Source organism: Callorhinus ursinus, unplaced genomic scaffold (assembly GCF_003265705.2).
Source record: "Callorhinus ursinus isolate GAN/ISIS: 27379988/994484 unplaced genomic scaffold, GSC_fseal_2.0 scaffold80, whole genome shotgun sequence".
In the NCBI taxonomy this organism is placed as follows: Eukaryota; Metazoa; Chordata; class Mammalia; order Carnivora; family Otariidae; genus Callorhinus; species Callorhinus ursinus.
Window position 1 is genome coordinate 1203603 of NW_027397142.1, and position 16432 is coordinate 1220034.

Sequence of the window (16432 nt, forward strand, 5' to 3'; positions counted from 1 at the left end):
CACAAATATTAACAACTACCATTTCAACGTACTGACACAAAATAGCATTTGACACAGAAATGATCAGAAGAGAAGTTAAATTATAAAGAAGCATGCAGAAATCTTTGAAAATCATATTTACTCATGTCTTTTAGAAAGCCTAGATGTAGGGCAAATATTTTACCATCTGTGACCATTTTGTCTAGCTCAGGACTGAGGATTCCATCTAGCTGCTCTTCACTTAATGGTCGTGAACTCGGATTGACACTTGGCTGAGGCAAAGAGGACGGATCATCAGCGACAGGACCGATGTCTACTCCAGCTAGAGGAGCAAAGTAAACAGATTACAAGTGAATTCTGAATATTCAGTAAAATGCACAGCACTATTTACTTTCATTAATACACAACAATATGATCAAAATAGAGCAATGAAAAGTTTGTAATTATAAATTAATCATGGTTTATATCAATTTGAATAGTCAATCAGTAAAAATCAGGCACAATGTATTTGTAAACTTAGGTGCCACTTAAAGTTATATTTTAATTGAAGTAAATACATTTCCTGAGGAACAGAAGAACACACCTGGTTCTAAACTTCCACAAAAAATAAGCACTACATCATTAATATAGGTAATCTATAAGAAGATACGATATACAGGATTTAAGACATAAGTGATTGCTTTAGCTTGGAAAACAGTGGTTTCCAATGTACAGTTCGACTATCACCTATAGTGTGACAAAGGAGGGATAGACTTTCACATAAATTAATGAAATGTTATAAAATTCTCAATGTTTAGTAAACTATCCTTTTGTGAATAATTTCAACTACAGATCATATTTTGGAAATATTCTGTAGTCACAAAACAAGATATAGATTATGTTTATAATGTAACATGGTTTATTTCATACAAATTGGTTTTCAGGCAAAAATCACATTTAAAAGTGGTCTATCATCTACTTTATCATGCTTTCTCAATATTACTACTATTAAAACTAAAATTTAGTCTGCCCTTATATGATCTTGTATTAGGAACTAACTCTATAACATGTGGGTAATATTATAAATTACATATTAAGAAGAATAAAATCATTCACTTAAAAAAAAAAAAGAACTACTGATAAAGTCATCCAAAGCACAGCACAGCTGTACCATGCTTTAGCTGCACGCACAAAGGGAAAAGCAAGTATGGATTAGTGACAAATTAGCGCTATAACAATATGCATGCACCTACAGGTTGTTTCAGCTGAAATCACTATAAAAAAGACTACTTCTAGTCAGCCATCATCCATTGCTCAGTTTCTTACCAAATGGAAAAGGTGAGCTCTCAACCTGGAAAGTGCATAAATCAAGACCTACAAGACCCAAACCAAATAAAATGGATGATTACCACAGGGGTGGGAAGTGAGGAGCAATGCAAACAAAGGAAGAAACAAGATACAGCAAGACTGCAGGGCGACAAGCCTTAAGTTTGATGCAATTAGAAAGACAACAGAAATTAACTCGCTATTTCCTCTCCTAAAGCAGAAAAGCTGAGGTAGATCAAATAAAATGATGAGTTCTTTGACAAAGCCAAAATAAACTTTCTTTTGGTTTCAAAGACTAAACTTGTTAGACACACACACACACACCTCATTGTATCATAAAACAGACACTAGACAAATATAGACATATATACCTGAATGATCAACTGATTTTGCAAGGTCATCTGAAATTATTCCAAGAATGTCATCATCTGTGTTTAAGACTTCAGAAATATCAGCTAAGGGGTCATCAGTCGTACCTAAGCATAGCAAGTATATTTTTAAAGTCTCAATATTGTCCTAGACATTAAGTTCTAAAACACACTCACTCATTCAACCGTTCACTAAACATCTAGACTACAGGAGATGCTGAGTTAAGTGCTAGAATCATAAGATTATGACTTCTAAAATAAGGAATTTTTCAAAGAAAACACACACCAATGTTTTGAATAACAAAACATTAAAAATTAAGACTTTTTGTTTTGTGACTGTTCATTAGTAAAATTAAAATAAAGACCAGTAAGAGAAATAAAGGCAATAAAAGTGAAATAGAATGCTATAAGAAAGCAAAAAAAAAATGCATTAAGAAAGTGGCATCTCTAAAAGTGACATCTAGAAAATAAAATACAGAAGATAAATATCAAAATCAAATGCATTATTTAGAAATTCCTTGTAAAATATAAAGTAGGTACCATCTAGTTAGATGCCCACTTCCAACTTTGATCTTAATAATGATTAATCATTCACTCAACTTATTCAAAAATATTTCGGTATCCACAGAATTATGTCTATGGATTATGTTAACAGGCATTGTTCCAGCCACTGGGAATTCAGAATAACCACAACAAAGTGCATGCCTACTTTGTTTACTTTCTCAGAGAGGTTAGCAAATAAATGATTGCAGTGTTAAGTGCTAGAAAGGTAACAATAAGGACAAAGGATTAAGAATAAGAGGTGGAGATGATAAAGTATTAGATAAAGTCATCAGGGAAGACCTTTTAAAGGACATGACCAAGGATAAATGTAAATGAAATAAGGGAGTAATATGCATAAAGATGGAGAGAACACTCCAGGCAAAGGGAAAAGCAGATGGAAAGACAGGAGCAGTTAGGGTTCTGCCAAGTGTGGTCAGTGTGGTTGACTGCAGTAATGAAGGGAAGGAGTGCCGGAAATAAAAGGCAGCTAAGTGAGATTACGTATGGTTTTATAAGTCGTGGTGAAGACTGAGCTTTACACTGAAATATAAAGCAGCATGGGAACTTGTTGGAAGGCTGATGGCTAGAAGGGATAGGAGTGATATCTGAAAGGGAAAGCGCTGGCTTCCAGGTGTGGAACAGACTGGGGCAGGTGGGCGTGGGGAGTGTTGGCAGCAGGGGAGGCCTGGAGATCAGTCCAGAAGCTGCTGCTGTAGTGTGAGAGGGGGCGACAGCGAGCACTCTGGAGCAGGAGGGAGAGCGGAGGTAAGACATGGTTGACTTTGGGCTACGTTTTGAAGACAGAGACAAATTTGTGGATGTATCCACTGTGCAGTGTGAGATAATAAAGAGTCAAGGAGGACTCCAAAGTTGACTTCTGAACTCATCAGTAAGACAATAGGCTAGCTTTAATAATTATATTAGACACTTAAGAAACATCTGCATTTTTTAATCTATGTCAACTGTGTTTTTACTTGGGGGAGGGGGGAGACAAAATAAAGATCCAGATCAAATACCCCTGTGAGACACAAACAATCTTGTCCCACTAAACGTATACTTCTCAAACAGAATCCATACATAAGAATACTGTAATTTTTCAAACCAAAAACTAATGTAAATTAAGTGCCAAATATCTGTAAAGTTTTTAGAGAAATAAAATTACTTCAAGAGTATATCTCTAGACACTTTAAGGGGAAAAAAAATCTGAATTCTTTCAGGCAGTGTGTGTGTGTGTGTGTGTGTGTGTGTGTGTGTGTGACCAATGGAATTCTACAACATAAATTATAACTACCATTTTTTCAAAAATGTTTTAAAAGAAGAAAGGGATTTTTCTATCTTACCAACAAATCATTAGAACTTATGTGATAGATTATACTGAATGAAATACAACAACAAGCTGCTACTTGTACGTTCCCCGGTTAGAAAGGCCAGAGTAGCTCAGCTGCAGAGAATGTCCCATCTAGCCTGGGGGTTGGAACAGGTGTTCTTCCAGTCCTCCGCATTCTGGCTTCACCACTGAACCATTCTCTGCACCTCTGTGAGTTCATCAATGTTTTTCCTGCCACAATAGGCCTTCTGTCCAACCTCAGTTCTCTTCCTTATAAAAACTCAAGTGCAAATAAGTTCTAGTTAAGTTTTTAAATGGCTAGTCAAAATTTTCACAGTAAGATATCCTTCACAGTAAGATACTGTATGAAGGATCCGTAAGCCTTTTGCTATATATTAACAATATATTGACATGGATAAGAGCAGGTAATAAGTACTTAAAGCAACAGAATTTAAGTAAAAAGTAAAACCATCTGCTAAGATAAACAGAAAGCATGGCCTTTAGATCAGTGTTCTAACTTCCCCGTTGCCAACAATAAGAAAGACTGGACATCTTGCATGTGTGTAAGAGCACATAAGACTGCTTCTAATTATTTTGAGAAGTTGTATGTCAACCTGTATGTCAATCTAGGGTAATGCCAAGTTAATGGAACTGTAATATATCAAAAGTCATCTCTCAGTAAAAGGTCACCTTAAGATTATTTTACAAAATGAGTTTATAAAATTCACTGAGTTAAAAAAAAGTAATCAATGGTAAAAAGGAAGCTTGTTAGAGAAACATTAATTTATAACTGATAGTAGATAAAAATCTAGACGTGGGGAAGAAACGCTGTGATCACAACTCCTACATACTGAACTAGTTAAACTCCTAGAGCCTTGTTGACATTAATATCACTTTATAAATGTATTAAGTTCTCATACCTTTCCCTGCTTCTAAGCAGTCCCCACATTCACTATACCTAGGGTAGTGGTTCTCAATCAGGGGCGGTTTTGCAGGGGACATTTGGCAGTATCTGGAGACGCTGCTGATCATCACGACATGAGGAGAGAGATGCTGCCAAGTATCCCACAATGCACCACAGGGCCTCCCTCCAACAAAGGTGCATCTGGCCCAAACTGTAAGTAGTAAGAAACTGTAACCCAACACAATATAGTTCATTGAATTAACACAGTCTGTCAGTCAGTTCCCAGCTATAGCATTCTTTTTTCCCCCTCTTTTGAATTTCTTTGGGTCATGTAATTAACAAAAATCTATCTTAAGTCAAAGATTATTACATTTATTACTCACCAACCATGGCAAAATTACACCTCCTTACCTTATCCTTAGCATATTATAAACTGAACATTCTCCTCTGCAACCCTTAATTTTGGTGGCAGTTACACAGATAAATTTATTTGCCAAATCCTATAGACCTGTCCACTCAAAACAGTTGCATTTACTGAATGCATATTATACTTCAAAAAGGTTGACGTTTAAAATGCATTTGAGGCCAAACTAAAGCATTTCAAAGGTTTAATTACAGGCAATACAAATGTCATATGATAAAGAACGTATCTGTAAATTATTCCACATACCGTGAGTTCCAGGTTTTGCTGGAGTGGAGGATGAACTAAGTAGTGGATCTAAGGAAGGATCCAAGAAAGTTGTGTTCATGTTTGTTTTATATGAAAGCTGAGCTGTATCTTCTGATAGATTATCTAAACTTAGCTTGTTTTGTCTACTTGTATCTAGAAGATCCTTTCCAAAGAAAGCTTCCTAAAGATAAGCACATATGAAAATGATTGATTTAGTTATAAAATTCTAAAATGCTAACAGGTAATTCTGCCATTTTTGACAAGAAGGCAGAAATAACACAAAAACTTGGTATTCAAGAATACAGAAATTGAATACAGAACTATATGGACAATATAGAAATAACCTGTCAATTGCTTATTTCCCCTTATTTTAAAAGATTTTTTTGTAGTTTTACTAGACAAATAAAATTATGCAACTAAAACCACATAATTATGTCAAATGTGTTTCTAGGAACTGCAATATAATAATCCAATAATTCCAGATTAGACAACAATTTAAAAACTGATAAATTTATAATACTATTGGCACTTTAGTTCATATTGTAAGAAAAACTAAAGCTTCATGAACATTATTAATATTTATAGATTACTTGCAGAGAATAGCACAAGGGTTTGATCTACAGCTTTAATATTTACATACTTCAGGTAGATTTAGTAACCTCCTATTGATTCATATAACCACATTAAAGACTTAACATGCTATAAATCTGAAAGAGGGTTTTTATAGTCATTTGAACCATACTATGTGTACAAAATTTACTACTACTAAAGGCTTTTGGCTTTTTATTCACTTACTCATATTAACATTTCTCCATTTCAATATATTTCCTCTACCCTAGAGACCAGTGTTTCAAGCTGAGGTGCTTACAACTGGAGGATCTCTCCAAAACTTCTCAAGGATCAATAAGGAGGACAAAAGGAAGTCCTTGAGACCCACCCCACCCCGCCCCAACCCAACAACCAGAGCAGAAGTTCTAGTCTATTTTCCGTATGGTGGTTCTGTCTAGAAAAAGGATCCTTTGCAGAGGACAATTTTGCAGAAACTCAACATTTAATATACTCTTGCCAAAGATACATATACAGAAAAGGTTCACCTTATATATTTTTATAATACCAAGTGAAAGCAGCTTCAATGTCTGTCAAAAGGCATTATGACTAAACAAATTACTGACACCCAAACTATAAAACACATCAATTTTTTAAAAGGATCTAGAGCTATGCTGTCAAATAAAAAGTTTTAAAATACAGTATTAAAAGAAAGCAAGTTGAGCCAAAAGGATCTAGAGCTATGCTGTCAAAGAAAAGCTTTAAAATACAGTTTTAGGGCGCCTGGGTGGCTCAGTTGGTTAAGCGACTGCCTTCGGCTCAGGTCATGATCCTGGAGTCCCGGGATCGAGTCCCACATCGGGCTCCCTGCTCGGCGGGGAGTCTGCTTCTCCCTCTGACCCTCTTCCCTCTCGTGCTCTCTATCTCTCATTCTCTCTCGCTAATAAATAAATAAAATCTTAAAATAGTTTTAAAAGAAAGCAAGTTGAGTGTCCAACAAAACATCAAATAAAAACCAAGACTACTCTCACTATGCGAAAATAAATTGTAAAACAAGTTCTGAAAGGATAAATACCAAACTGTGAACAATGCTAACTTCTGCAAAGGGATGGGGAAGGAGGTATGTGAAGTCCGGCAGAGGTGATGATATATTTGATTTGAAATTTTCACATTTTTTAAATGAACAAGCTGTTTCACTACAAAAAAGAAATTTGAAAATCAGTGAAGTTAGAGCACCGGGTAAAATATGGTCTGCTTCTTAAGAGCGATGCTTTTATCATTAGGAAAGACACTGAATAGCAGAGCATCTTAGAACTTTAGAGATCATTTATTTCATGCCTTTGGTATAAGTCTGAGACCATGATTAGCAAGACACTTTTTCTTTGACTCATGAAGACTTTAGTGCTATTTATAAAAAACTGTAACATTCTTATTAATTTGAGAGCTTTTTATTAACTTTATATAAAGGAATGGCTACACATGGCTTCAGATTTGATAATGTGACTCCCAGAACAAACTGGGGATTTTAAATGTACTACCGGGGTTCCTAAGGTCACATAGCAGCACTAGGTCTTAGGAGACCACATAAATATTTCTATTGGGTAGATTATATAATGATTTATAGTTTATCCTGACACTGTTAAGATTAATAAAGAAAAACTGGAAAACGGCTACTGAATTCCTGTGGGCTTTCATCACTACGTATTCCGTCAATCAGTGGGGTAAAATACAACTGCTACCACAAGATGCCCAAAAAAACAGTAGCATTACAAAGGTTTCCTTCACATCCCCCTGCCCAAAGAAAGGTTAGGTATTACTGATATACACCAGAGGAAACAATCCAGCTCAACAGATTAAGATTACAGGGGTAATTAGGAAATCAGATCCACTGCTTTTAAAGGCTCTTTTCCAAAGCATAAAATGGTCAGTTTTCATATGTTCACAAACAGCTAAAAAAGGCTTCCTAAATACATACTGCACTTTACAGAAGGTTCAATAGGAGGAAACGGAGGTGGAGAAGCATGTTAGATATTCCCAAGAAAGGATTATTAGAAAGGAGGGGGAAGGGATGAGAGGAACCAAAAAGGATGCAATGAAAGATAATCTAAAAAAGGGGGGCTACCTCCTGACCAATAAAATGACTATTATATGTTAAAAAGGGGGTACACAGTTAAGATGAATGGGTATTTGAAGGGAATCCAGGGGAAATAAAACATTTATTAAAGAAAGATAGCATGTATGGCACAAGTTAAGTGATTTACACACATAGTTCCTACTCAATCGCTCAACATTTTGGGGCACAGAGATGGTGAGCAGAATGAGACCACATCGCTAACTGGCAGCAGAGCGGTATTCAAGCCCAGGACTCCAACCTTAAAGCCTCAACTCTAAAATGGACACTGCCCTTAAGGTATTAGCTGTCTAATAAAAATTTACACTCATGTACATTACTAGATACTACACACTACACTTTAAAGTTTTATTAAACACAGATGATTTGTTACTCAAATGAGCATTTGATTTTTATACTTCTAATTACCAAAAGAGAAAACTGAAGAAGCTGGATGTTAGCTAAATGGAAATTTATTTTTTGTTTTTTTTTTTAAGATTTTATTTTTTTTTTATTTATGTGACAGACAGAGAGAGAGAAAGACAGCGAGGGAGGGAACACAAGCAAGGGGAGTGGAGGAGGGAGAAGCAGGCTTCCCGCTAAGCAGGGAGCCCAATGCCGGGCTTGATCCTAGGACCCCGGGATCATGACCTGAGCCGAAAGCAGACGCTTAACGACTGAGCCACCCAGGCACCCCAGAAATGTATTTTTAAACCAGTAAGAGCCAACTGGAAAAATTAGGGTACAAAAAATAACTGCGATTCAAGCAATAAAGCAGTAACTCTGTAGGCCATTATTCTGTGGGAGGAACAGCCCAGATGGACACTCCATGATGGTCCGCTCCAATCCCACTTCCACACCTGAAGAGAGAGGACTAGCCCAGTCCTATCTCTAATATCGGGTCTTCTCCAGTACAACATCATGTGGCTTGGAACTCTTCTGTGATTTCATGCGTACAGATGAGCTAGAAAGATTTCTATTTTCATGCAGCCTATACCTAGTAAACAATGTCTTCATGTTGAGGGATGTTTTTCTAATGTATATTTTAGAAAACAAAAACAATTCTACTTAAAGCTTTGGATCACTGGCCTCTAAAAGTGGTAAACAATTATTAAAAGCTATAACTTGGCTGCTAAAAAGCCATCTTTATTCAGTGAATATAATTACCCTGACCTGTACTGGCAAAGGGAGCTGTCCATGGGACATGGGTTTGGGGAGCACACAGGTGCAAATGGTTTAGAAGAATGAGCTTTCCCCAGTTCAAAATGTCCTTGTATGTCTTATGAAATATTTGGAAGTGAAAAACTGGGATAAAAAAGAACTTTATGAAAGGTATCAAGGCACAAAAAAGGTAAATGTTAATTTTTGTAGGCCTCCGAAAGGTAAAAGTGGCACGAATTAAAACAAGTAAAACATTAACAAAAATAACAAAACCATTTTCAAAAACTCAATACATTGCATTTCTTTTGTTAATCAACTACACAATATAATGTAAAGCAAAGCATTACTTGTAAATAGGCAGGGAAAGTTTCTTCAAGCTTATTTTTCCGTTTTCGGTATCTCTTCTTTATTTTTTCAGTGTTTTCAATAACAGAAACAGATTCATCAACTAGAGTATCTGGTAAGTGCTCACTCCAGCCTGAAAAAATAATCACATTTATAAGTATGTGGTATTTAAAATTTTCAGACAAATTCCCCAAAGTAACTTTATAGCTTATCAACATATACTCAGAACCATATAAACACACAAGGGGTTTTTCTTTTTTTCCTCTCCAGTTTTATTGAGATATAACTGACATACAATACTGTGTAAGTTTAACGTGTACAGCAGGATTTGACAAGTTTTTCACAAAAAGATGTCAAAGCAAGTTTATTAGTAAGCTTTAATTATCATTAAAAAATACATTGCATGTCTATTTAGTAGCAATATCCGTTTACTATTGTCTCTTAACAAGCATTTCCTTACTCGCAAAGCAGCAAATTGTTTTAACATCAACACTGTGTTAAAAATTAAAATAATGAAAATACACAATGCTCATGAGTCTGGGGGAAATGGCTACTCGTATATACTACTAAAGGCAATTTAGCAGGAACAACCTTTTTGTAGAGTTTCTCGGGCATAGCCAACAAAAGTCTTCTCAAAAATGTGTGTTCTTCAATTAAGCAATTCCAAGTTCAGGGATTTATTGCAAATTAGGTTTTTGTAGTACATATATTTTTGTAAACATATATTACTATCTATAAATATACTCATAAACACGCTATGAATGCCCAATCTTAAAATCAATCAGAGAAATGGAAAGAAAACAAAATTTTGATCTATGAAATTAGCATAGTACACTATTTAAAGCAGATAGGTGAGCAATCAAACGACAGGCTCATATTCCCAAGGCAAATAGCACACCCCTTCTGAAAATCAACGCAGGCACTTTTGTTGCCAGAATATGTAAGTGGACTGACTCCTGAAAACTACAAATGGCGGATAATCATTCTTTAAACAATCTTTTTAAATGTAATCTACCAGAAAATAAAGAATCCTCAAAGACCAAAAATTAAGTAAAACAGGAACCACAGAAAGAAATAAGCAAAGAACTAAGTAAAGTTCTCTGAAATTTTGCTAAAATCCAGTGACCTTAAGCTCCAATATTCAGAGCTTTATAAGGAATGGGGACTAGAAGACAAAAGTTTAAAGCCTCTCCCCCCAAGGCAGAGAGAGTAACCAGAGGTGCCTCCAATAAAGGTGAGATCCTGAAGGATTCCATGCTCAGAGCTGGTTTAACAAGAAATACACCCTCCCAACCCCCACCTCCCCATACATCCCTCACCTCCCCCTCCCCCTCTCCACCACCAACAGCAACGAAAACTGTTTGTCATCTTGTCATGGAATTTCGTGCTGGGTAGAAAAGCAAAAAGTGAAAATCTTCCCTGAGAGTTCATAAACTCAATACAGCCCTAATGTGTAAGAAACCTCAATTTATAACACAGGTGGACCAAAAAACTTCAAGGCAAGAATTTAAGCTAAATCCTTTAAGCTAAAGAAGTTCTGGGGTAGTAGCACCTCATGTTCCTGGCGGTAACAGATGCAGATATTCTCTGAATGAAGCCACCTTCAATTCAGTCCTCAAAAAAGTTCAGAGAATGTTCTACAGAATATGAGCTCATGGTTAAAAAAAAAAAATTTTAATATGTGTATGTATGTATCTCAGACAGTAAATACAATGAAATGAGGCACTAGGAGAAGGGGCCAGGAGTGACACACAGGAGAATCACATGTGCAAAGGTGTTAATACTTCATACTCTGCATCACTTAGACACATACAGAAGTAACAAGAGCACTGAGACCCAGGGGGAGCGAGCTGTAAGGAGAAACTAGAAAAGTGTTAAAATACTAAAAAGGCAACTCAGAAAAGGAAACCATGCATAATATAATAAACACTCAATAGATGACTCCGGATGCTGCAGATGAAGGATAAAATACTGACCTAACAGAACTAAAACTAGAGGACAGAAGAGAGAAAGATGGAAAACACAAAACCAGTCTCACTGAACGTGTCACATTTCTTCAGGCTTCTTACAGCCGTAATAAGTCATATTAGAAACTCCCTTAAAACCATCTGGTCCTTCCTTTCAAAAACACAATTTGTAATTTTCATTAATTCACAGGTCAAAACCCCACCGCATAATAATGGAAGAACGCTAATCAGAGCACATGCTGAAAACATCTCTTTCCTTCACATCCTACAGAAAGCGTTTAAAATACGTAAAGCATACAGATTGTGACCATACCCACACAATGTGTCCATTAGAACCAATTCTCAAGCTATGACTTAAGCAATGATTTAGCTTTCTTTGAAGATCTATGTGAGGATGACAGAATATTAATTGGAAGACATATTTCTAAAACATTACACAATTTAGTTAAAAATTGTTGGAGTAGCCTGTCACTTTCAACAAAATAGTCTAAAGTGTCCAACTTTATATCAAGGAGCTAAGACAGGCAGAGAAGCGCCTTCTGTGAGATGACTGGAAAGCACCTAGCATAACCAAGTGATCCAGCCCCTACACTGCCCGTATTTAACTTAAGAAAAACAGAAAGTTGTTTAAAAAAAATCTCAGAGGAATACACTTTACTGGACTTAAACCTTTTCCTTATCAAACCTAATTTCCGTATTATAGGTATGAACTCTACAGGCACTCACATCCTTTGATCAGTAAGAAGCAATAAGGTTGTGACTGCAGCACTATCTAGGATGGTTCTTTTCAATAGGGATAGCAAGAAAAGGGGATTAAATCAAACAAAATCAGTACCATACCATCATCTCTGTTAGGTAACTGCTCAGAAATAGAGCCTGAGGAATCTTTTCTGATGACAGATCTTTTTGTTTTTCCTTGCCCAGTTCGACTTCTTTGCCGTACCATAAATCCACCAATACCTATCCAAAAAAGAAATTGGGTAACTTTGTAAATAATTGATTTCTCCCTGTATTTTCACAGTAAGTAGGGTGAAATTGCTTGGAGGCACTTCCCAAATTCAATATGGGCTAATTTAAATCAATAGAGTTTGGAAATAAGCAAATTAAAAGAGGTCAAAGCTACTGACTGTTACCTTATCACTAACCAAACAGGTATAAAAATACATTATTATAGTACAAAAAGAATGCATGCATTTCCTCTTCTCAACAGTGTCAAAGTAAAGAGTACAGTAAATTGTACTTGTTTAACAAATATTAGGTAACTAATATATTATCATTCAAATTACCTGTACATTAGCTGCGGGAGAATAGATATACAAGATATAAATGAAACTAAATGATCCAAACAAAATCATTGTGACTTCAGGGGTAACATGTCTAATTAAGGCTCCTGGACATGAGACACAAACAGCTCTGTAGTTAAAAGCACAGGATCTGGTTGTAGTTACTTCTAGTTACTACCTGACTCTGGGAAAGTTATTTAACTTTTTAGTGCTTCAGTTCCCTCGCTGTTATAACAGGGATGGCATCTAGCACCTCACCTCCTCATACATATACTGAGTCAAACACTAAGTTATCGTCACAGGATACAGCCATCTAATACACTTTCTGACCTAATGGGTCCCTCAGTCACAAGGATGACTTCCAAAGGAGGCAGAAACAGAGAGAAAAAAAACACAATAAATATAAGCTCCTAGAAGGAGTTTGCGGTCTAAAAAAGTTTGTGTAGTTATAAGCCTCCTAATTAGGAAGATATGAAATGATTTTCATACAGTGACTTGGATGAAGCTAATCTAGGTCCTTGTTACAGATATGGCCCGTCTTATGGAAGGTTACCTTTAAGGTCCTGCAGAGTACAAACAACAGTGAGAAAGTTTTTCCACGCACATCAAAAGATATTAGGACACTCTTATCAATAAAATATAAGCAGTCAGAAGGATAAAGACTGAACTGATTCCATCTAATGTCTCACTGACTGGTAAATAGATATTAATAAACTGCCTAAAGAAAGCCTACACATTCTGCATTGTGACCAGTTCAGTAATTTTTTCTAGTAAGGCAAATAAAATTTGACAAACAAGACAGCTTCTTCCTCTGCCTCTGAGGCAGGGAGGAAGTAAAGAATTTTATCAGTCATATATTAACTGAACTATACATTTTAGGAGGCACAAGAACCCTATTTACCTAATTGTACATTTACTGGCTCCTGCACAAACACGGAAATAAGTTTCAAAAACAGAGAATATTAAGAACGAATGCTGAAAATTAAAAGAATTACAGAAGTACACATCAAGGGAAAAAATAAGTAAGTGGCTTTAAAAGTCAAAGTACAAATAATAGCCAATGTAGTAAAGCATTTAATACAATGGACAGCATTTGGGATAAGGCATTAAAATAATGATTTATTGTGAAGTATTCACATACTCAACATAAGGCAATTCCACCTTAAAAGCATACTGAAATAGCTCAGTCCTTCAATTTCTACATTGAAGTTTTAGTTTAGAGAGTTGTTAAGGAGCTACATTTCATCTTGAGTATTTAATTATAATTGAAGCCCTCAATATTATACTTTTCTTAAATTAACTAAGTTTTGAGTACATTAAAATGTCTAGCTCAGGACTATACCTGGTCTGTATGGTTTCCTTTTTCTCTTTTTTACACCTTCTGTTCCTTCTACTCCCTTAGTTTCATCATCCACAGCTTCCCGTTCAGGACTAGATTCTGATTTCCCATCACAATCCAGAAGTTCTCCTTCTGGAAAAAAAAAAGTAAATGTACAGATAAAAACAGAAAAACCTATAAAATATAGAATTCCTGGGCTCCTGGGTGGCTCAGATGGTTAAGCGTCTGCCTTCAGCTCAGGTCATGATCCCAGGGTCCTGGGATCGAGTCCCGCATCGGGCTCCCTGCTCCGCGGGGAGCCTGCTTCTCCCTCTGCTTCTCTCTCTCTCTCTCTCTCTCTGTCTCTCATGAATAAATAAAATCTTAAAAAATAAATAAATAAAATAAAAATCTTTAAAAAAAAATATAGAATTCCTGAGTAACAGGAAATGCAAGGCAAAGTGGCCACTGAACCATTCTAACTGTGCATCCCAGTAGGTGGGTAAAGTATAGAAAAAGATGGAAAAGGCCCCACATGGTTGTAGAACTCATGCTGCTTAATGCACTGTTTTCAGGAAATGAAAGATCAGCATCAGGGAAGGGGAAACACACACAGAGAATGCTCAGAAAGACAATTATAAATCAGTTTGCAGTTAACAAGTCATTCCCTTACCTTCAATTCCATATTCACGTTCAGGACCCTGAAGCTGTCTCTCTCTCTAGTTTAGAACCCTCTCCTGAGGTCCAACTATAGCTGTGATTATCACCCAGTGACCAAAACCTCTCTACCCAAAATTGAGGACAGGGGAGAGAGTGACTCCCTTCACTACTTACCCTTATTCTTTTTTAGTTTTACACCATGTGAATGTATTAGTCGTCCACAAATCGAATTTAAGAATTTGAGAGAATTAGTGTTAACGCCACAGGCAGTAATAACCTACCTACCTGGCTGCTTCCTCTCGCCTCCCACTAAATACCATTCCTGGCTCCACTCCACCTACCCCCCCCCCCCCGTTGCCTGCTAGAGCCTGAAGGCAAACCTAGGCCCACACCTCGTGTCCCCCTCACACTGGGAGGGTCCATGCTGAGGCAGCCACCTAGAGGGGGGGAGGCACGGTGTTCCCACTCCTGAGACACAGTGTTTCTGTTTGCTTTAGATTTGGGGTTTGTTTTTGTTTTTTTTTGGTATTAACAAGGTTTCCAGATCCCAGATGGTAGTGAGTTAGAAAAAAGCCTGCTTCTGTTGCACAAAGAATTTGTTTCTGATATGCTAAGATGACTGTTTTTAACTTATTTTCCTGAAGAAACATTTATCAGAAGAGTCAACAGTTAGCAAAAGCAACAACAAAGGGGCATTGTTAGAATATTTCAGGAGCATCCCAAGTTCATTTGGCCTTTATAGACTTCTGTGGAATCCACTATGTATTTACATATAATATCACGTGTGACGTTACTTTTTATTTTTATGGGGATGTACCTTCAGACTGCCTCAATCTGGAGACTCTCCAGTTGAAGAAACATCCATCGTTTCCCATGGTATTGTGGTACAAAACAGTAGTCAAAGGGAAATCCTTCTCAGGCCTTTTTGTTGTTGTTTCGCCAAGTTTTTAAAAGGTTCTATAATCTCACACTTTGGGAATTAATGTGTACTGTCAAGAAATGTTCCAAATTTTGTGAAATGCAGCATTTCCCAGATCTGGGTAAATATGGAATCATTTTTCAGACACCTACTGTCCATAGAAACTAGAATTCTTCACTGTGCTCTGGTTGATGGTAATCTGATCAATTCCTCCCAGATATAGACTATTTCTTCACAAGCCACAAATCACCAAAACTTCAAAATCAAACTCCCTGTTTAACATTATTTGAACATCAGTTATACGTAAGCATCAGAAGTTGTTCTCCCAACCACACAGACCCAAAAACACACCGCTATGAAGGAAATGTGAGGACTAACTGGTAAAAGACACCCACTCTCAGCCAGAACGACCTCTCCCCTGCCTCCTCCAACAGCCCCCTAACTGACCACGTGCCACAACTCCTAGGCCCAGTAGTCTAGGCACATTACAGCCGAGTGTGCCTTTTAAAAATGGGTAAGACTAAGCCACTATTCACTCAGAAACCTCCAATTACCTCCTAGTCCATCCACAGGAAATGTAAATTCCTTAAACGTGGCCTTATGGTTCTGTGTTACCTACTGAGTCATGCCTTCTCTCTCCTTATACCTCTGACCTCGGCATCTCTTGCTGTCACCTCTGTTCACTGCTGGACACACTGGTCTTCGTGACATTCCTCAAACATGCTAGCTAGGCACACCCCTGCCCACAGCCTGGGCACTTCTTGCTGTCTGGGATGTCTTCCCTCAGTTAATCCAATGGCTCACTCACTCACCTATTTCACGCCTGTGCTCACGTACTGCTTCCAGTTCACTTGATGCCTTACACCACCATAAGCACTGCCAATTCCTCTCACTCCAATGCTAGTTTTTCTACAGCACTTGCCAAACACATTATAATCAACTCATTTATTACATGTTTTTTTAAGTAATCTTTTCTAACATTAAAAACAAGTTCCATGAGCAGAGAATTTCATCTGCTTTGTTCACT

At 36.9% G+C, this 16432-nt stretch overlaps 1 protein-coding gene across 2 annotated transcripts in view; it reads right to left on the bottom strand.

Moving 5' to 3' along the window:
• The window catches only part of KMT2C (lysine methyltransferase 2C), a 276338-nt gene that overhangs the window by 54453 nt on the left and 205453 nt on the right, over positions 1 to 16432 (bottom strand). For both annotated transcript variants that reach the window (XM_073887521.1, XM_073887522.1), the window contains 6 exons: positions 13851 to 13979; positions 12066 to 12185; positions 9261 to 9391; positions 5097 to 5277; positions 1656 to 1760; positions 164 to 301 (listed from right to left, as the gene is read on the bottom strand). In XM_073887521.1, coding sequence (XP_073743622.1) covers positions 164 to 301; positions 1656 to 1760; positions 5097 to 5277; positions 9261 to 9391; positions 12066 to 12185; positions 13851 to 13979 — 804 coding nt within the window. The remainder of the gene's footprint in view (positions 1 to 163; positions 302 to 1655; positions 1761 to 5096; positions 5278 to 9260; positions 9392 to 12065; positions 12186 to 13850; positions 13980 to 16432) is intronic.